The sequence below is a fragment of the Neofelis nebulosa genome, chromosome 6 (assembly GCF_028018385.1).
Source record: "Neofelis nebulosa isolate mNeoNeb1 chromosome 6, mNeoNeb1.pri, whole genome shotgun sequence".
NCBI classification, from domain to species: Eukaryota; Metazoa; Chordata; class Mammalia; order Carnivora; family Felidae; genus Neofelis; species Neofelis nebulosa.
In genome coordinates this window covers 5,643,923-5,664,814 of record NC_080787.1, presented here as the reverse complement: position 1 = coordinate 5,664,814, position 20,892 = coordinate 5,643,923, and the positions used below count along the sequence as shown (strand labels likewise).

At 43.6% G+C, this 20,892-nt stretch overlaps 1 protein-coding gene and 1 non-coding gene across 2 annotated transcripts in view; one reads left to right on the top strand and one right to left on the bottom strand.

The window, feature by feature from the left end:
* Positions 1–20,892, top strand: part of LOC131515227 (uncharacterized) — a 45,447-nt gene that overhangs the window by 16,373 nt on the left and 8,182 nt on the right. The window contains exons 6-9 of the mRNA XM_058735972.1: positions 7,912–8,361; positions 17,429–17,491; positions 17,735–18,151; positions 18,753–18,891. Of these exons, the coding sequence (XP_058591955.1) occupies positions 7,912–8,361; positions 17,429–17,491; positions 17,735–18,151; positions 18,753–18,891 (1,069 nt within the window). The remainder of the gene's footprint in view (positions 1–7,911; positions 8,362–17,428; positions 17,492–17,734; positions 18,152–18,752; positions 18,892–20,892) is intronic.
* Positions 5,026–5,099, bottom strand: TRNAE-CUC (transfer RNA glutamic acid (anticodon CUC)). The gene has a single exon. It is a non-coding gene; the product is annotated as a tRNA-Glu (tRNA).

Below are 20,892 nucleotides of genomic sequence, written 5' to 3'. Positions count from 1 at the left end.
GTATACCTGTTACTGTTATGCCCAGAATTCGTGACCCCCAAAGACCACCAGGGAGCCGAGTCCGAGGCAAAAGCAAAGAGCCTTTATTCGAGCTAACTCGAACTCAATCCCCTACCTGCACCGACGCAGCGTGAGATACCGGAGAGAGGGAGTTTCAAAAGCACAAAGGTTTTATAGGGGTCTAGGGGCAGTTGGTGAGGTAATGGCTGTGGCCTCAGCCATTGGCTGGGGAAGGGTAGGAGTCCTGTTACGCAGGTCGCCACAGGTCGCTGGGTGTGTTTTGATCAGGAAGTTTGAACGGGTGAGCGGGAGGTTACTCAAGGGGAGGAGGCGTGGTCTGAGGTTTCTGCGATTTTCCCGGAAAGGGGGCATGTCGGGGACACAGTCATTCAAGGTGGAGGACACAGAACAAGATGGAGTCGGAAGGCGTAGGTCCGCCCTTTCATTACTAAACGTCTTTTTCTCCTGTTAACATTTTTATTGGCTGTTGGGGGGACCTCAGCCAAAAACCTGGAAGGGTAGCTTGGAAGTTATTTTGGCTCTCCCATAAAAGTAAAGTGCAAGACAAGACTGGAGTAAGACAAAAACCATGAAGAATGGAAAAAGGGTATGGTCATTGTGAGCGACCTATAGCTGCTCATCTCAGCAGTCTCACCAAACTTGGCACCTGGCACAGGTGAGGTCTTGAGAAGTATTACCTGGATGAATAAAGACAGATCTCAGGGAAAGGAATTAATAGAAAAGAAAGGAGAAGGTGAATCATATTGACTAAATTTAGCCACTTGACAAAACAACTCAAACCATTTTTCCTGTCTGAAATGTATGGCACATCTGCATATTTTAAGGGCCACTGCATACCGGAAGTGGGAGAGAGAGATCTCGGAATAAATACTAGATGAGGAAGCTTATACTCTGGTTAAGAGCATATGCAATAATAACAAGTAATACAAAATAGAATGTGATAAATAGATTAATGAAACCCTGAGAAGAGAGACCTGTTATGAGAATAACAGACTAGTGTTTAGAATGATAGGAAACAATGAGACAACTCCTGGACTTGAGAGGACTCGGGAGACTCACAGTGATTATGGGGTAAGGAGAGGGACATTCTAGAGGGCAGTAAGGCAGATAGGATTGCTAATGGTAGAAAGAAAGGAAAAAATCTAAATGTCTGTCAATAGGAGGGACTGAAAGTCTCTGGTCAGCTCAGGGAATGCACATTTGTTCCAATCAGACTACTTTTTGCCTTACATGGGCATAGGTGATGTCAGGATAAGGCTGTAACCTCTGTAGTACTCAGCCAATGAGGAACGAGGGGACGGACTTGCACACTAGGAGATAAATTGTCTGCTGTAACTGCCCCGAGTGTGCCTGTCCATCAGACACCCACTTTCGTAAGAACATTGATTAAAGCCTTGCTTCACTGTGCTGCGAGTCTCTGCATCCCACCTTTGATCCGGTTGATGGGTTATTTCTAACAATCTTTATTATCCTTGTTAGGAAATAAATCTGCTCCAAAAGGAGATACATCTTTGAAAAGCTGAACTGAAAGAAAATCTGTCAGAAGACTTAGAGAAATGTGAGAAATCCTTGGAGAATTGTTTCCCAACATTCTAGGTAGTAGCATTTGGGGGTAGAGGAAATGTCAGCTTTTATTTATTTATTTATCTATTTATTTATTTACTTAATATTTTTGTGTTTGCTTTATATACATGTAGATTCTCACTTTTATCATATTTTGTTATTTTAATATTTTAAAATATAATAAAAAACAAAAGGCAAACAAAGAAGTTTAGTCAGCTTTGGTCACTTCTTTGAGTCTTGTAGTTTTATGAGCTCCTGTATGAACAACCCTAAAATTTTGTCCTCCAGTTAAACCATCTCATGTTGATTTATTAGGCCAACCAAAGAACCAAGAAGGGAAGAGAGAAAGTTTTTCCTCCCCTGCCTCATTACGGTTAATCCATTTTTCTGTTCCCTGGGTTGTCTGTCCGTGCTCTGGGGTCAGACACCTCTGCCCCTTCTTCTTCATGCTCTGCTCTTGATATTCATTAGGTGTCTTCTGACGCGTGGTATCTCGGTATCGCTTGCATCTGGGAGTGAGTCACGTGCTGGTTACTGTAGGTGGTGTGAACTTCCACTGCAGTGGGAGGAGGCTGCTTCTGCAGCTGGTCTTACCCCAGTGGAGAGTCTCAATCTAGGTCCCACACGAGCAGACTACAGGCAGGCCTTCCTGTAGGGTGAGTGAGCAGAGGGCAGGCAGACAGGCCAAGGACCTACACAATTACCAAAACAGGAACCTTCCTCTAGGGCGGCGGGCTTCAGTGTACTTCACTTTTAGAGAATGCTATCTTTATTTTTCCTCCTCTTTGTTCCATTGTAAATGTCCTGAATCATCTCAAGTTTTGCTATGCTTCGTTCAGTCTCTTGGTAAGAGCCTTTCCGGTTGTTTTAGAAAGTGAGTATCTAGCTGTGGGCAGAGGACACAAGCCCCAGCGGCCAGCTAGGGAACATCTCCAAACTTCCCCAAATGCAGTTCTTAAATGAATGACCCACTATTGCCCTTTACAATTGTCGGTCCTGAGGTTTGACCTTCTCCGGTGAAACTGAGTGAGGAAGCAAGTGTGAGAATCCAGCCACTTATTAAACCAGACTTCAAAGAGACTAGCAAAAATGTGAAGTAATTCCACTCCTTTCACTAACTTTTTGTTTTAGAAGATATTGTTAGATTCCATAAAATATATTAAAGTTGACATGTAATGGAAATGTTATTGTTATTTCAAATATTTTTTAATTCCTCAGGTTTAATTTCAAATACAGCAAATCTTGATGGATATGAGCCACATAAAAATAAGCTCTTTGGGGTCCTCATTAGTTTTTAAGAATATAAAAGGAATCATGAAACCAAAATTTTGTTATTTTTTTAAGTTTTTTATTCTGAGAGAGAGAGACACACACACACAGAGACAGACACATACACACAGAGAGAGAGAAAGACAGAGAGAGAGAGCAAGTGGGGGAGGGGCAGAGAGAGAGAAGGAGAGAGAGAATCCCAAGCAGGCTGACAAGCTCAGCACTCTGCACTGACAGCACAGATGTGGGACTTGATCCCAGGGACCTGTGAGATCATGACCTCAACGGAAATCAAGAGTTGGGGGCTTAACTGACTGAGCCACCCAGGCACCCTGAGACCAAAATTTTAGAAAATTACTATGCTAGTCCATATACTACATATGAAGTGATGCTTCTGAAACTAAAATTCAGAGCAACTGAGGAGAATCTGGGAACACCTTTGAGGTTCCAGGTGTGGAAAATATTTGGAGTGTTATTGTAACAGCACTCCAGTTGATCTCAAGGGTGAATTCGCTTCAATTTTATGCACTCCTTTCTTGCTGACCTAAGTCCCTGTGTCTGTGGCAGAAATAACCTGCTTTCCTTGAGATTTGCAGACCACTGGCCTTGAGGAGTGAAGGACCAGACTTTCCCACAGGATATGGCCTGACAGCATTGGAAAATAGCTTTGGCTTTGCCAGAGAGTCTGTTCAGGGTCATGTCCACATACGACTACCACCTGGGCACCTGCTTCTCCTGTGTGTAGCCCCCTCCCTTTCCCATGCCTTCCCCTTTAAAATTCTCTGGACTATGGGGCACCTGGGAGGGTCAGTCTGTTAAGTGTATGACTTCAGCTCAGGGCATGATCTCACGGGTCGTGGGTTCGAGCCCCACGTCGGGCTCTGTGCTGACAGCTCAGAGCCTGGACCCTGCTTCAGACTGTCTCTCTCTCTCTCTCTCTCTCTCTCTCTCTCTCTCTCTCTCTCTCTCTCTCTCTCTCTTCCCCTCCCCAGCGCATGCACTGTCTCTCTGTCTCAAAAATAAATTAACATTTAAAAAAAATTCTCTGGCCTCACCTGGACAGGGAAGATGGTCTTTGAAAGATTTGTCCACCCTCTTTACTACCTGGGAGGTAGTCCACCCAGGTTACCGGCTCCTTGACTAAAGTAAACTTTCCTTTCCCACAATCACTTGCCTCTGAGCACAGATTTTCCAGCAGCGAGCAGCTGACGCTAAGTTTGGAAATGTTTCTCCATCTGGTAACATTAATAGAAATTTGTCCCCTTTTTATAGAAGTGGGGAAAGTACAAGTAACTGGAGTCTAACATTTTTGTGCCTTGGTGGGGCTGCTGATGCTGTTGGACTTAGCAACTCAGGAAGTTTATGTGTCCTCTAATCCCTGGTGTGGCTAGTTCTAGTAGTGGTCTAAAAAATGAAATGCTGGGGCGCCTGGGTGGCGCAGTCGGTTAAGCGTCCGACTTCAGCCAGGTCACGATCTCGCGGTCCGTGAGTTCGAGCCCCGCGTCGGGCTCTGGGCTGACGGCTCCGAGCCTGGAGCCTGTTTCCGATTCTGTGTCTCCCTCTCTCTCTGACCCTCCCCCATTCATGCTCTGTCTCTCTCTGTCCCAAAAACTAAATAAAAAACGTTGAAAAAAAAAATTTTTTTAAAAATAAAAAATAAAAAAAATAAAAATAAAAAATGAAATGCTTTTTTAGGGTATGGCTCAGTTGGTTAAGCATCTGACTCTTGGTTTGGGCTTAGGTCATGATCTCACCGTTTGTGGTGAGATCTCAAGCCCTGCACTGACCTCTGCTTATAGTACGAAACCTGCTTGGGATTGTCTCTCTCCCTCTCTCTCTCTCTGCCTGTCCCCTGCTCTCTCTCTCTCTCTCTCTCTCTCTCTCTCAAAATAAATAAACTTAAAAAATTAAATGCTTTTTTTTCCATAGTAGGAAGTTAATGCATAATAAAGAATATTTGTAAGTGAAAAATCAAGAAATAGCAAGCAGTGTTAGTACATTATAAATATAGAGGTTAACATGAAAAGTAAAAGGAAAGAGTTAACTGGATATCTCTAGGGAATAGATATTGGTAGGGAATGGAGGAGTGAGGGAGGCCTGGTGTTTTTCACACCATAAAACTAAGCGTACTATTTAGTTTTGTTAACTTTTTTTTGTTTTAAGTAGGCTCTATGCCCAACGTGAGGCTTGAACTCACAACCCTTGAGATTGAGAGTTGCATGCTCTACCAACTGAGCCAGCCAGGTGCCCCCAACATAATAAATTATTTTTAAGTTTATTTATTTATTTTGAGAAAGAGAGAGAGCATGCAAATAGGGAAGGGGCAGAGAGAGAGGGAGACACAGAATCTGAAGCGGGCTCCAGGCTCTGAGCTGTCAGCACAGAGCCCACTGGGGAGCTTGAACTCACGGACCATGAGATCATGACCTGAGCCAAAGTCAAACGCTTAACCAACTGAGCCACCCAGGTGCCCCACCAACATATTTTCAAGATTCATCCGCATCATTCATCTATTAGTAGCTTCTTTTTATTTCTGAGTAGTATATATTGTATGAGCATTACACTATTTCACTCTCTATTCTCCTATTGATGAACATTTGGGTTTTTCCAGTTTGGACCTATTATGAATAGAGCTGCTGTGGACTTGTGTTTTCATATGTCTTAGCTAAATGTCTAGAAGTGAGATTACTGGATCAGAATGTAGGCATTATTTAACTTCATTAAAAATTGCCAGTTGTTGAAATTAGCATACCATTTTAACTCCCACTAGCATTGAATAACAGTTCCAATCGCTTCATATCCTCACCAGTACTTGGCGCTGTTAGACATTTTAATTTTAGCCATTCTAACGGATATGTAGTGGTTTTAATGGTTTGTTGTGATTTTTGTTATATTTCCCTCTATGACGTTGAGTACCTTCTCATGTACTCATTGGCCATTCAAATATCTTCTTTTGTACAGTGTCCGCTCAGATCTTTTACCTACTTATGTTAGTTTGTCTTATGATTGAGTTGTGAGTGTCCTTTGCATACTCTGTATACTAGTTGTCAGAAATATGTATCACACATGTTTTCCAGGCTGTAGCCTCTCTTCTCACTTTCTTAATGGTGCTTTTTCTTGAGCAGAAGGTTTAAATTTTGATGAAGTCAAATTTAGCAATATTTTCTGTTATTAGTGCCTTTCGAGAAATCTTTCCTTAGGTCATGATACTATTTTACTTCTAAACTACCTCTGTGGAGCGCCTGGGTGGCTCAGTCAGTTAAGCGGCTGACTCTTGATTAAACTCAAGTCGATCTCAACGTGATTGAGCTCCACGTTGGGCTTTGCGCTGATGGCATGGAGCCTGCTTAGGATTCTCTCTCTCCTTTCTCTCTGCCCCACCCTCTCTCTCTCTCTCCTTCTCTCAAAATAAATAAATAGGGGCGCCTGGGTGGCTCAGTCGGTTAAGCGTCCGACTTCGGCTCAGGTCACGATCTCGCAGTCCTTGAGTTCGAGCCCTGCATCGGGCTCTGGGCTGATGGCTCAGAGCCTGGAGCCTGCTTCAGATTCTGTGTCTCCCTCTCTCTCTGCCCCTCCCCCGTTCATGCTCTGTCTCTCTCTGTCTCAAAAATAAATAAAACGTTAAAAAAAATTTTTTTTAAATAAATAAAAACAAAAACCAAGGGCAGAGTTCCTAGTCTGTTGCCAGTTACTTCCAGTCACCACCCCATCTGGGAGGCAAGAACTATAAAATAAACAGCAAAAATAAGTGTTTTGAAGGAGTCTAGAAACACTGTAACTTCTCAGTGCTTATTCTTATTTGTTTCATTGTGATGATTAGATGAAAACAAAAAAGCCCTAAAAACAAATAAAACTACTAAGATTTAGTCCTGATGGGTGGACAGAATATTTTCTGGTTCAGGTTGGAGACTGGATAGAAACATTGGTGGTGGGTATCAGTAGGAGCTGCTAAAGAGGGGAAGTTAAGGTGAAGATTGGAGGGGCACCTGAGAACTCAGAATAAGTGGGTAGTTAGGAAAGATGTTGAAGGAATCATAATAGGAGGGGGACCTAAACAACACAAATAAGACATTTTCCTCAACCCCCACCCCCAAATCCTAGCTAGTCTGAAAAGCTAAATCTTTAATACAATGGTATTAAAGTGTGCACTAACACGGCAGTAGGTGACTGATGTCAGCCTTCTGTAATCTCAAGTGACCTCAAGGAGATCCCAAAACAGGAAGAACCGGAAAAACAGTGAAACACAGGCCTGCAGGCAATACTTCTGATCAAATATGATAGAAACATAATGCATTAAGGCGACGTGTAAATTAAGATTTACACCTATGTGGAAGTCCGTGAATCTTAACGTTTACAAGGACACATAGTAGATACCCTGAGAGGGCAAGGATTGGGAGCACTGCTTGCAAGCACGTGTACTCTTTCCATTTTTGCACAGGACCCCTGGAAGCTAATAAGCATGCAAGCAGTTGTTCAGAAGAATCTGAAATAGTGTCTCAGTAAGACAATGACTAGAATAAAGCCCCTACTAATCTACTGTGAGATTGGCTTTCTCTCAGTCAAGAAAAGAATGAATGTAGATGTGAACGTAGATTTGTGGTATTAAAACAAAAGTCCACTAGTGAAGCTTCCCTCCCGGGTTTGGTATTTGAAAAGCTAAGCTACAAAGCTGGCTTTAAGAGATTGCAATTCAGTAAGATAGAAAAGGGCTGAACAGTTACAAAGATTCAGAGGAAATTTATTCTCAATCACAATGGTTGGTCTTTCTTTCTCTCTTTCTCTTTCCTTCTGAGAGTAGAGAGCGAGCGAGAGCGAGAGAGTACGAGTAGGGGAGAAAGGCAGAGGGAGACAGGATCCTAAGCAGGCTCCACACTCAGCACGGAGCCGGTTGTGGAGCTTGACATGGGGCTCGATGCCCCCAACCCTGGGATCACGACCCCAGCCGGGACCAAGAGTCTGACACGCATCGGACTGAGCCACCCAGCCGCCCTTACAATGGTTGTGTGAACACAACAGTACAAGGTGTACTATTATTAAGCGCCATAGGGGATTCAAAAGGCTGTGAACCGTGATGGGGAGGAATTCCTCAAACGATCGGCAGTCTGTACAGGAGGCTCGGAGGACAGCCGAGTGCGGGGGTCTTTCCGCGCCCAGTCGCCAGCACCGCCAGGACCCGAGCTCGCGCCCACGTCCCCACTCCCGCCGGGGACCGCTAAGCGCGCACCGGCGGACGAGCCCGGGGACTGCGGAGGGCGGGGCGCCGGTCCCCGTAGCCGGCCGGCCATAGAGCTTCCAGACCTCCATGTTCCTAGAGAGCCTCCGGAAGTGCCTCCCGACAAGATGCGCCTCGGTCGAGGTTGTGCCTTCGCGGGTTTGGAAGTTGGAGGCCGGCGGGCCCGCGTCCGACTACAGCTCTCGCCCCGGTTTGCCCCCCGCCCTTCCTGCGAGCCCGTCCGTCCGTCCTCTGCAGCCTCCCTTCCCCGCCCCGGGCCGCCCCCGGAACTCGCGGTGAGTAACGGGCCGGGCTCCGGGCGGGGGAGGGGAGGGCTTTGTGGGCCAGAGTAGGCCGCCGCCGGGGCCAGGCCTGAGGGTCCGCAGGGGGCGCGGACTCGGCGGGAACCGGGGACAGACCGGGTCGGGGCCGGGCCTGAGGGTCCGCGGGAGGCGCGGACGCGGCGGGAACCGGGGACAGACGGGGCCGGGCCTGAGGGTCCGCGGGGGACGCGGACGCGGCGGGAACCGGGGACCGAGGGGCCAGGGCCGGGCATCAGGGTCCGCAGGGGGAGCGTCCCCAAACTCTCGCTTTCGTCATCCCGTTCCTCTTTCTGGGTGCTGTTGTTCTTAAAATGGGAAACCGGCCCCACGTTATCTTCTATGCAACTGTTCCCACGATCCGAATTGTTTTTACTCAGCAATTTTGCATTTCCTTTACGATACAAAAAAAAAAAATATATTTTTTTTTCAAGCTGTACTTTGTTTTTGGAAGCCCCGAATTATCCTTGGAAACCTATGTTTGCTGTTAAGGCAATCTGCTGTTCGTAGTGTATGCAGAACACGGTGGCGCGTTGAGATAACTGCACAAAAGACACATTTGTCACATCTCTGGGGTAATAGAGAATTCACCCTTACTCCGAGTACTTACTTTGTTCCTCAAGGCCGACTAAAGTAGATGCCTGGGAACCCTTTTTGGAGGGGCCCCGTTTCTAAAACTCAGGGCACTCAAGAGTGGTTTTTTTTTGTCAGGCAACAGTAAGACCGCCGCTACAACCTCTCAAAACAACCCATATTCCTGTTGTTTGAGTAGTTCAGTTAAGTATATTTATGCAGGAATCGTTTCAACAAATCCTAAGCATTTTGAATTCGTGGTGAAGGGTGAAATGTAGCAGATGTTAAAACTGGCTTCCTCACTTTGATAACTGTAAAGCACAGTTTTGGCTTCACCGGTTTTTCTCTTGATCTTTAAAGCCTGGACAGTCTCTTTCTTGTTTTGTTTTCGGTTCTCAAACATCCCCAAGTAGACCTCATTAGTTTGAAGGAAGAAAAGCATTCCTTTTCATCTATTAAGAGAATAATGCTTTAAAAACTTTTTTTTTAATGTTTTATTTATTTTTGAGACAGGGAGAGACAGAGCATGAACAGGGGAGGGTCAGAGAGAGGGAGACATAGAATCTGAAACAGGCTCCGGGCTCTGAGCTGTCAGCACAGAGCCCGACGCGGGGCTCGAACTCACGGACCGCGAGATCATGACCTGAGCCGAAGTTGGCCGCCCAACCGACTGAGCCACCCAGGCGCCCAAGAGAATAATGCTTTTAAATCTGAGTTGTGTCTTTAGTAGTTCACGGGATTATGTAGCATTTGAGATCAGGAGACTGTACATGTTGACTATTTTAACTTCCTAAATCAATAAACTTGAGCAAGTATTCTTTTTTTTTTTTTTTTTAAGTTCATTTTATTTTGAGAGAGAGTGGGGAAGGGGCAGAGAGAGAATCCCAAGCAGGCTGTTTTGTCAACATGGAGCCCTATGTGAGGCTCAAACCCGTGAACCTGAGCCAAAGTCAAGAGTCCGATGCTTGACTGAGCCACCCAGGTACCCCTTGACCAGGTATTCTTTTTTTTTAATGTTTTACTTTATTTTTGAGAGACAGAGACCGAGCATGAGTGGGGGAGGGGCAGAGAGAGGGGGAGACACAGAATCCCAAGCAGGCTCCAGGCTCCGAGCTGTCAGCACAGAGCCCGACACGGGGTTCGAACCCACAAACCGTGAGATCATGACCTGAGCCGAAGTCAGATGCCCAACCAACTGAGCCACCCAGGCTCCCCAACTGGGTATTCTTAAAAGAGGATGTAAGAAGCAGTCTTTACCCCTAAAGTGCTTACATGAAACTGAGAGGCAGGTACATACTAGACTAATATTGTAGTCCAAATATTGAAGTCCATTTATAGGTTGTAATTGTCAAAAACTTGATTGGAGAGGGAAGAGACTAAAAAGTGGAAAATTAGATACTGAAAAAAAAATAATCAGGGTGGGGAAAGGACAAGACTGGTTGGCTGATTTGGTTGGTGTAAATTATGAACAGACCTGATAATTAGATGACTTCTCTGGGTTTCACTGTTGAGACTTTATTAAGTGTTATTTACTATGATGTTAATATGTTATATTTACTTTAATATCTTAATATAAAGTTCTTTTTTTTTTTTTTTAATGTTTATTTGTTTTTGAGAGAGAGAGAGGGAGAGCACGAGCAGGGAGGGGTAGAGAGACAGGAAGACACAGAACCCAAAGCAGGGTCCAGGCTCCAAGCTGTCAGCACAGAGCCTGATGTGGGGCTCAAACTCATAAACTGCAAGATCATGACGTGGTTAAGTCCAAGGCTTAAACCAGCTGAGCCACCCAGGCGCCTCTTAATTGACTTTTCCTAAATTTTTAAAAATTATTTTAAGATGTGGGGCACCTGGGTGGCTCAGTCAGTTAACCGCCCGACTTCACTCAGGTCATGATCTCACAGTTCATGGGTTCAAGCCCGTATTGGGCTTTGTGCTGGCAGCTTGGAGCCTGGAGCCTACTTCGGATTCTGTCTCCCTCTCTCTGTCCCTCACCCACTCACACTCGCTCTCTCGCTCTCTCTCTCTCAAAGATAAGTAAACATTAATAAAAAATATAAAAATTATTTTAAGACCATGGATATTAATCCTCGCTGTTCAAAACAAAAATGATTATGCCTTGTCTCAAATTCTCCACAAAATCTCAACCTCTTGCCCAGATTCGTTTTTCCGTCAACCCTCACTATGCCAGGAAATCCCCCTGCTTCTCTATAAAAATCTTCATGAATTAAACTCTCTGATGTTAGACACAATATTTAACCCTATCTCTTACTTCTCTGTTATTGGTATTAGTAGTTTACTCACCAAACTATTGTTCTCATCCTTATCTAATTAAAAAAATTTTTTTTTACATTTATTTATTTTTGAGAGACAGAGCACAGTGGGGGAGGGACAGAGAGTGAAGGAGACAGAATCCAAAATAGGCTCCAGGCTCTGAGCTGTCATCACAGAGCCTGACCCAGGGCTCAAACTCACAGTCCGTGAGATCACGACCTGAGCTGAAGTCAGACACTTAACTGACTGAGCCACCCAGGCACCCCTCAACCATATCGAATTTTAAAGATAATTTTCCAACTTTTTTCCTTTTCTGTCCATGCTCTCTAAGGGTGGTTTTTTGTTTTTTTAAGTTTATATATATATACACACATATATATATATGCATATATATATATGTATATATATATATATATATACACATATATATGTATATATAATTTTTTTTTTTTTTTTTTTTTTTTTTTTAAGAAAGAGAAGGAGAGAGTGTGCGCGATCTGGGGAAGGGCAGAGACAGAATCCCAAGCAGGTTCTGTGCTGTCAGCACAGAGCCCGACACAGGGCTTGAACTCACAAACTGTGGGATCATGACCGGAGCTGAAATCAAGAGTCGGCTGCCTAACCAACTGAGCCACCCAGGCGCCCTGATATATTTTTTAGTAATCTTTACCCCCCAACATGGGGCTCAGACTCAGCACCCTGAGACCAGGAGTCGCAAACCCTTCCCACTGAGCCAGCCGGGCATCCCTCTAAGTAAGGTTCTTAATGGCCCTGGAGTCCTTGCGTGGGCATCAGGTCTGTGAACTGTGCTGAAATTGAATGTAAGCTTTTGTGCCTTTGGGGTTTTTTTCTGTGGAAAAGCTCTGTGTTTTCATTTGATTGTAGAGACTGAACTACCCCTACCCCATTCTTCCCCCTGCCCCTAAAAAAAACTCCTGAAAGAGGCACTGCTTTCAAGACTCATGTCAAGAAGTAGATGTAATCTGATTTTCCTCCTAAGGGCCTGTCTCTCCTCTTTCTTTGAGGATTATAGGTGTGGTTTCCTCATGTTCATCTCTTGCCAGCTGTTTTGGATATACTGCCTTCATTTATGCTCCTTTCCATTGTCTGTAGTGCTGCCTTTGTGATCTTTCTGGAATACAAATATGTAATAAAACTTCCTTGTTTTATAAGAGGGACAGAGAAGAAGGTGACTGCCACAAACAAACATTTGCAGTAAAACCGTGGCCATGGGCACACATTTACAGTACCTACACAATGTGATCAATCCTCTCTTTGGACCATGTGAAAAATGTCTTGGCAAGAATGAGCACCTTAATCTGCTTGTCGGTTGGGGCATGTCAGAGTGGGAGTGACAGACACCTCAAGAAAAAAATAGTAGGTAAGCTGAGACTTTTAAGTTAGAGTGAATGGTTTCAGCTAGACCAGGGTTTATGAAACTTGGCATTGACAGATCATGCTTTGTTGGGGGGTCTGTGTTATGCATTGTAAGATGTTTAGTAGCATCTTGGGCTTCTACCTACTGGATACCAGTAGAATCCCTTCCCTTCAGTTTTAACAACCAGAAATGTTTTCAGAGATTGCCAAGTGTCCCTGGGAGAGGGGAGCAAAATTGGCCTGGTTGAAAACCACTGAACTAGAATAAAGAGCTCTGTAATAGAGTGGAGCCTAAAGAAAGCCACATTTGGGGGTGCCTGGGTGGCTCAGTTGGTTGAGCGTCCGACTTTGGCTCAGGTCATAATCTCACGGCTCGTGAGTTCGAGTCCCACGTCAGGCTCTGCGCTGACAGCTCGGAGCCTGGAGCCTGCTTCATATTCTGGGTCTCCCTCTCTCTCTCTGCCCTGTCCCACTTGTGCTGTCTCTCTCTGTCTCAAAAATAAATAAAATACACATTAAAAAAAAATTTTTTTTTTAAAAAGAAAGCCACATTTGGAAAAGGTATGTGAAGGTGAGCTTATAGTAGATAAAGGTAAGCAGGTTTACATACCATAAAGGACATTGCATATCATGCTGAAGAGGTGGGTTCCCTTTCAAAAGATTTTAAAGTGATGAGTTATATTACATACTTATTAAAAGTCTTTCTAGAAAGGTGTAAATTTTATAGGGTAACATATTATAACAAAGTAGCACAAGCTGGGTGGCTTAGCACAGCAGAAATTTATTCTTTCATAGTTATGGAGGCTAAAAGTCGAAAGTCAAGATGTTGGCAGGGGCGCCTGGGGGCGCTAAGTTGGTTAAATGTCTGACTTTGGCTCAGGTCATGATTTCATGGTTCATGGGTTCAAGCCCCACATTGGGCTCTCTGCTGTCAGAGCAGAGCCTGCTTCGGATCCTCTGTCCCCTCCCCTCTCTGTCCCTTCCCCACTTGTGCCCTCTCTCTCAAAAATAAAATAAACAGAAAAAAAAACAACTTAAAAAAACAAAAGATGTTGGCAGAGCCACGTTCACCGACTTTCTGGTTGTTATAGGCATTCCTTGGCTTGTGGCTGCATAACTCCTTACCTCTGCGTCTGTGGTCTCACAGCTCTCTTCTTTGTCTGTGTCTTCACATGGCTCTCTCTTTGTATATCTCAGTCTCTGTGTCTCTTACTTTCCTAAAAGAACACCAGTCATGTTGTATTAAGGGCTTACTCTACTCCAGTATAACCTTATCTTAACTTAATTACATCTGCAAAGACCCTATTTCCAAATAAGGTCGCATTCACAGGTATCAGAGGTTAGGACCTCAGCATGTCTTTTGGGAGGACACAGTTCAACCCACAACAGGCAGCTGTGGGGAACATGAATGAGAGAAAAGAATAGCCAAAGGCAGGAAGACCACTTAACCACTGCAAGTACAGGCAAGAAGTGATGTCTGTTACCAAAGCTAAAGGCCATAGACATACCCACAAAGAAATAGGACCCTTTAATAAAGTCTTTAGATCTATATGTTTTGTATCTAAATCTTGCTCTTAAAGACAGATACCTTCCGTGTTAGATATTATAAATAATAGCCCTTGAATGATCTTTGATTCTATCAATAAAGTAAAAGATACAGATCTTTACTTATAGAGAACATACAATTAAGTTAGGAAGTCAAAACTCCTTTGCAACTAATAATACATAACTGTAGGAAAATTACTCATTTAAAGTAAGCTCTACACCCAACGTGGCACTTGAACTCATGACTCTGAGATCAAGGGTTGTATGCTCTTCTGCCTGAGGCAGCCAGGTGCTCCAAGAAAAGATTTTAAAGGAGAAAATATTCTGTCTATTCCTTTAAGAATAGGTATTTGGGGGGCGCCTGGGTGGCGCAGTCGGTTAAGCGTCCGACTTCAGCCAGGTCACGATCTCGCGGTCCGTGAGTTCGAGCCCCGCGTCAGGCTCTGGGCTGATGGCTCGGAGCCTGGAGCCTGTTTCCGATTCTGTGTCTCCCTCTCTCTGACCCTCCCCCGTTCATGCTCTGTCTCTCTCTGTCCCAAAAATAAATAAAAAACGTTGAAAAAAAAAATTTAAAAAAAAAAAAAAAAAAAAAAAGAATAGGTATTTGGGGCACTAATGAAAGAAATTGGAGAAGACTTAAATGGAGAGATAGAGTGTGTTTATAGAATGGATATTAAAATGTCAGTGAGCTGTATAGATCCAGCACAAATCCAGTTCCGGGAGAGAGGGTTGGTAGGAATTTGTATCAAAAGACCATGGAATTAGAAAAAACAGAGGCTCCTGGGTGGCTGAGTGGGTTAAGCGTCTGACTCTTGGTTTTGGCTCAGCTCATGATCTCACAGTTTGGTGGGTTCGAGCCCTGCATCAAGCTCTCTGCTGACAGTGTGGAGCCTGCTTGGGATTCTCTCTCCCTCTCTCTCTGCCCCAACCCCACTCACACTGTCTCTGTCTCTCTCAAAATAAATAAACTTAAAGTCAAAACAATTTTGAAAATATTGCAACAGAGTTGCAGGACTTTTAATATTTGGTTTTAATATTTTAAAGCCGCAATAGTCAAGACAATTTTGTTTGGGGAAAAGGGTAAACATATAGGTTAATGGACCAGAATAGAGATTACAGAAATAAACCCACACATACGTGGTCAATTGATTTTACAAAGATGTAAAGATAATTCAGTCGGTAAAGGGGTAATCTTTTTGAAGGTGCTGGAACAATTTGGTAGCTGTGTTCCAAAAAATTAAACTCCATCCACAACTCAAATTCTATACAAAAAATTAACTCAAAATTTGGGATGCCTGGCCGGCTCAGTAGGTGGAGTGTGTGATTCTTGATCTCGGGGTCATGATTTTGAGCCCCATGTTGGGTGCGGAGATTACTTAAAAAAATTAACTCAAGATGGATCATAGACCTATGGTAAAACCTAAAACTGTAGAAGTTTTAGAAGAAAACAGGAGAAAATCTTTGCGACTGTGAGTTAAGCAAAAATTTCTTAGGTATGACACCAAAAGCACAATCCCTAAAAGAAAAAAAATGACAAATTAGACTTCAGAAAAGTTACGGATTTGTGTTCTTGGAAAGGCACTGTTAAAGGAATGAAGAGGAGGAAATATTTGCACATCATATATATCATAATGGTCTCGTGTCCAAGATATGTAAGGAATTCTCAAAACTCAATGATAAAGTTTATTTTTAAAACAGGCAAAAGTTTTGAGCAGATAACTTCACCAGAGAAGATAATATGGGTGGTAGACAAACAGGTGAAAGGATGCTCTACAGAAGTAGAAGGAAGATGCAGATTTAGACCGTAGTGAATAGGCATCTGGGTGGCTCAGTCAGTTGAGCAACCAACTTCAGCTCAGATCATCATCTCGTGGTTCGTGGGTTCGAGCCCCACATCAGGCTCTGTGCTAACAGCTCAGAGCCTGGAGCCTGCTTCAGAATCTGTGGCATGTGCTCGCTCTCTCTCAAAAATAAACATTAAAAAAAAAAAAAAAAAAGACCATAGTGAGATATCAGGGAGTGGTTAAAAAATAAATTAATTAATTAAACCATAATGAGATACCATTACATACTTGTTAGAATATCTAAAGTTAAAAATAAAACCATATCAAATGCTGCTTGTTAGGATAGAGAGAACCAGTTCTCACATATAGCCAGTGGAATGCAAAGTGTTATAGGCACTTTAGAAAACAGTTTTGGACTCTGCTGTCAGCATGGAGCCTGCTTTGGATCCTCTGTCCTCCCCTGTCTCCCCACCCCTCCCCTGCTCATGCTCTCTCAAAAATAAATAAACATTAAAAAAAAAAAGTTTTACAGTTTCTTATAAAGTTATACATAGACCTGCCATGTGATGCATCAGTTTTACTTTAGATATTTACCCAAGTGAAATGAGAACATGTTTACACAAAACCTCAAATGCAGATGTTCATCGTGCCTTTATTTGTAATCGTCAAATACTGAAAATGAGTTGAGATACTCTCAACTAGGGAACAGATAAACATACATCTCCATAAGGAATAAACTACTGGTACACACGACGTTGATGACCTCATATGTATTATGCCAAGTGGAAGGTGCCAGACTCAGAAGGATACCTACTGTATGATTCTATTTATAAAACATTCTGGAGGTTGTTAGTGTGTGTAGATGGGGCATTTAGGTTCCTGGAAAGGTAGCAACCAGTGCTCCAAGGAGTTGTAGAGTGAGATAAGGTCCACGGGAGAAGTAGTTAGCTTTGACATAGGAGGGAAGATGGAGAGCACAGAAGGATAATGGACATTAGGTGGAGAAGACTTTGGTGTTAGGAATTCTGGACAATAGCTTGAGCTAGATTATGTAGAAGTGTATGTCTGTTGGGGTGCCTGGGTGGTTCAGTCCTTAAGTTCAGGTCATGATCTCATAGTTTGAGTGCCACATTGGGTGAGCTTGAGCCCTGCTTCAGGTGAGCTTGAGCCCCACTTTGGATGAGCCCCGCTTCTCTTCCTTCCTCCCTCCCTCTCTCTCTCCCCCCCCCCACTCCTCTCTCTCTGTCAAGAAAGAAAGAAGGAAGGAAAGAAGGGAAAGAAAGGAAGAAAAAAAGAAGGAAAGAAAGAAAGGTCTGTTGAACACAAGGGATAGGTTGAGAGTTGAAGTGTGTAGAAACAGTATAGCTAGAGTTGCAAATACTGAAGGTTAAATCAGCATCAGTGAAGACCAGCTGAGGTTAAATGCAGAACTTCAATTAGACCCAGTCTACATGGTTTCCTAACTTTGTTTTGCCGTATTCCCCATCCCCAAGGAGAGGAAGCAGAAGGAAGGGAATATTCCCCAGATGGATTTGGCATGGCAGAAAGCTAAGGAGGTAAGGCGTTACTTCTGGAACAGTGGAGAGGATCACTTAAATGACCAAGCCATGAAGTCTGTGTTGTGGTAGGAACTTGTTAAGCTGTCTTAGTAAATTACTATGACCTTTGATTTGCTTTAATATTGTTTGACGATTTCTCTTCTCCAAGAATTGCCCTTAGAAAAGAGGCCCTTGGAAGGTTCTTCTTAAGAAGATAGAGAAGGTAGTGGAAACGAGCCTCCTGAGTTTTTCCAGCCCTAAATGGCAGCAGAATCAAGAAAGTTGTCAGCCTCATCCCCACCAGACCAAGCTCCTGAAGAAGACCTTGTAATTGTCAAGGTAGAGGAAGATCATGGCTGGGACCAGGAATCTAGTCTGCATGAAAATAACCCTCCTGGCCAGGAGTTATTCCGTCTGCGCTTCAGGAAGTTATGCTACCAGGAGACATTAGGACCCCGAGAAGCTCTGATCCAACTCCGCGCACTCTGTCATCAGTGGCTAAGGCCAGATTTGAACACCAAGGAGCAGATCTTGGAGTTATTAGTGCTAGAACAGTTCTTGACCATCCTGCCTGAGGAGCTTCAGACTCTGGTTAAGGAACATCAGCTAGAGAACGGAGAGGAGGTGGTGACCCTGCTGGAGGATTTAGAAAGACAGATTGATATATTAGGACGGCCAGTAAGTAGACGGATGTGTGCATGCTGTGCCCACGGTGTGTGGAAGCTGGGTGATAGACACCAGCACCGCAGCAGTGGAATGAACGCTGGGTGTCGATTTCTGTTTGTGAGGATAAAAATAGTTCTAGTACGGTGTGGCTCATATTGGTAGAGTCCTTTTTATTTTTGTAAAGGATATGTGTACGTTTTTTATCCTCAACATCCTTGCAGTGATCTTTGCCAAGTGGGAAACTGGTATGTGGGGAGCTTGAATTACTTCAGTTACTTTGGACACTCATAATTAAAGGTAGATCTGAGACCAGAACTAAGGTTTCCTGGTTTGTTACCAAAAGTTTTTTCTGTTGAATAACTGCTCTAAGTTTCTGTTTATCAGGCTTCCCATGCCTTGGGAGTGCCAAATGGTAGGAAGGGCATCAGAAATGATGCCTTTCTGCGCTAATCAACACATTTGTGTTCTTACTGCCTCTAGGAAGTAAGTGAGATTCTGCTTCCTCCTTTCCCAAGCATGTGTCCCTAGAGATGAGCTCTTCTTGATTGTTTTATGTTGTTCACTTCCTCTCGCAAAGGAATTTCTTGTAATGCAGCCGCCCTGTTGTTTTCAGGTCCCAGCCCGTGCACATGGACATGGACTCTGGGAGGAGGTCGTACATTCAGAGTCGACACCAGGGCTTCCAAATACTCAGCTCCGACCCATGGCAACGCAGCACAAATCTCCGGTGTCCCAAGGGTCACAAGAGAAAGGTAAGGAACCAGATTTCATTGATGAGAGGGAGGAATAGAAAAGAAAGTACCTGTTGAGTTCCTGGAGAACCAGGAACTAGAATTTTTGTGTACGGACCAGTCCTAAGATCTGAGTGGAAGTGTTTATCTAGGCTTCAAATATAGACCGTCAGTCCCATTGGTAAGTTCAAGAACAAATCAAAGAATTTGGGGATTCTTACATATTCACACATTTCTGTTATCCCAGTGTATTTTTTTTAATTTTAATTTAATTTAATTTTTAAATGTATTTATTCTTGAGAGAAAGAAAGTGAGCAGGGGAGGTGCAGAGAGAGAAAGGGGACAGAGGATCTGAAGCAGGCTCTGCAGCTGACAGCAGAGAGCCTGACATGGGACTCAAACTCATGAGCTGTGAGAGCATGACCTGAGCTGAGGTTGGATGCTCAACCAACTGAGCCATCCAGGTGCCTTCCCAGTGTGTTTTTTGTTTTTGTTTTTGTTTTTAAGTTTATATATGTATTTTGAGGGAGAGAGAGAGGGAGAGAGCATGTGCATGTTGGGAGGTGGGAGGGGCAGAGAGAGAGAATCTCACTTGATCCCACTAACCAGGATCGTGACCTGAGCCAAAACCAGAAACCAGAGTTGGGTGCTTAACAAGTGGTGGGGAGGGGAGGATGTGCTACAAATGCCTGCAACGTGAGAGCATGAGCTGGGCAGGGTCAGAGGGAGAAGTAGAGAGAGAATCTCAGGCCAGCTCCACACCTCGAGCCCGGACATGGGGCTTGATCCCATGACCCTGGGATCGTGACCTGAGCTGAAATCAAGAGTTGGACATTCAGCCCACTGACCGACCCATGTTACCTCAATGTATTAACAACATAGACGTTTTGAGGTTTTGCTGGTATCATCATGCCACTTTATTTATGATTATTTCAGTATATAATTCTTCAAGCAAGAGCATTTTCTTTGATAGCCACAATAAATGCATCACAATTAGGAAGTGTAATGCTGCTACTGTACTAATCTGGTCCATAGTTCATATACATGTTTTGTCCGTTGTCCCAGTAATCTTCCAGAATCTAATCCAAGATTCCATTTTGCAGTCAGTTGTTTTGTCTCTATAGACTCCTTCAATTCAAAATAGTTTCTTGGCCTTTCTTTGCCCTTCATGACCTTGACATTTTTTGAGAGTACAGGTTGGTTATTTTATAGAATAGCTGTAAAATTTGGGTTCGTGTGATGTTTCCTTACGAGTAAATTCAAGCTGTGCATATGTGTCAGGAACTCCCCAAAAGTACCGTTGTATCCTTCTCAGCATTACAACAGGAAATTGTCCTGTTATTGGTGTTGGTACCTTTGATGACTTGGTTAAGCTTATTCTTGGTTAGGTTTGGGGCGCCTGGCGGCTCAGTGGGTTAAATGTCCAACTCTTGATCTCGGCTCAGGTCATGATCTCACAGTTAATGAATTTGAGTCCCGCATCAGGCTCTGCGCTGACAGCAGAGTCTGCCTGGGATTCTCTCTCCTCCTCTCTGCTGCTTTCCCGCTGGCGCACACTCTCTCTCTTTCTCAAGATAAATACACGTTTTTTTTTACAAAGGCTTATTTTTGCTAAGGTAATCATTGTGGTTACTATTTTTCCCTTTATAATAAATAAGTAATTTGTGGGGGAAGTACTCTTGAGTCTGTGTAAGTATTTGGTCCACATCAAACTTTTGTTGCTAAAATACTAGTTTTAATATTCATTGTTGCTTCTTGACTGAATCGGTGATTACTAAGACTTACAAAATGATGATTTTCTAACTATGTCATTCCTTCTACCCTTACTTGTAATAGAGAGTGTTCCCTCCCCATCTTATTTTATATGTCAGTATGGACTCCTAAATTCTTACTTTATTCCAGAAATAAAGTATCTTTAGTTATCTTTATTTTATTATTGTGTTTATTTTGATGCCTAAATTGTCTCAGATTTGTTCAGAGGAGGCCCCCCTCAGTCTGGCTTCTGTGTCCTTTTGACACTTC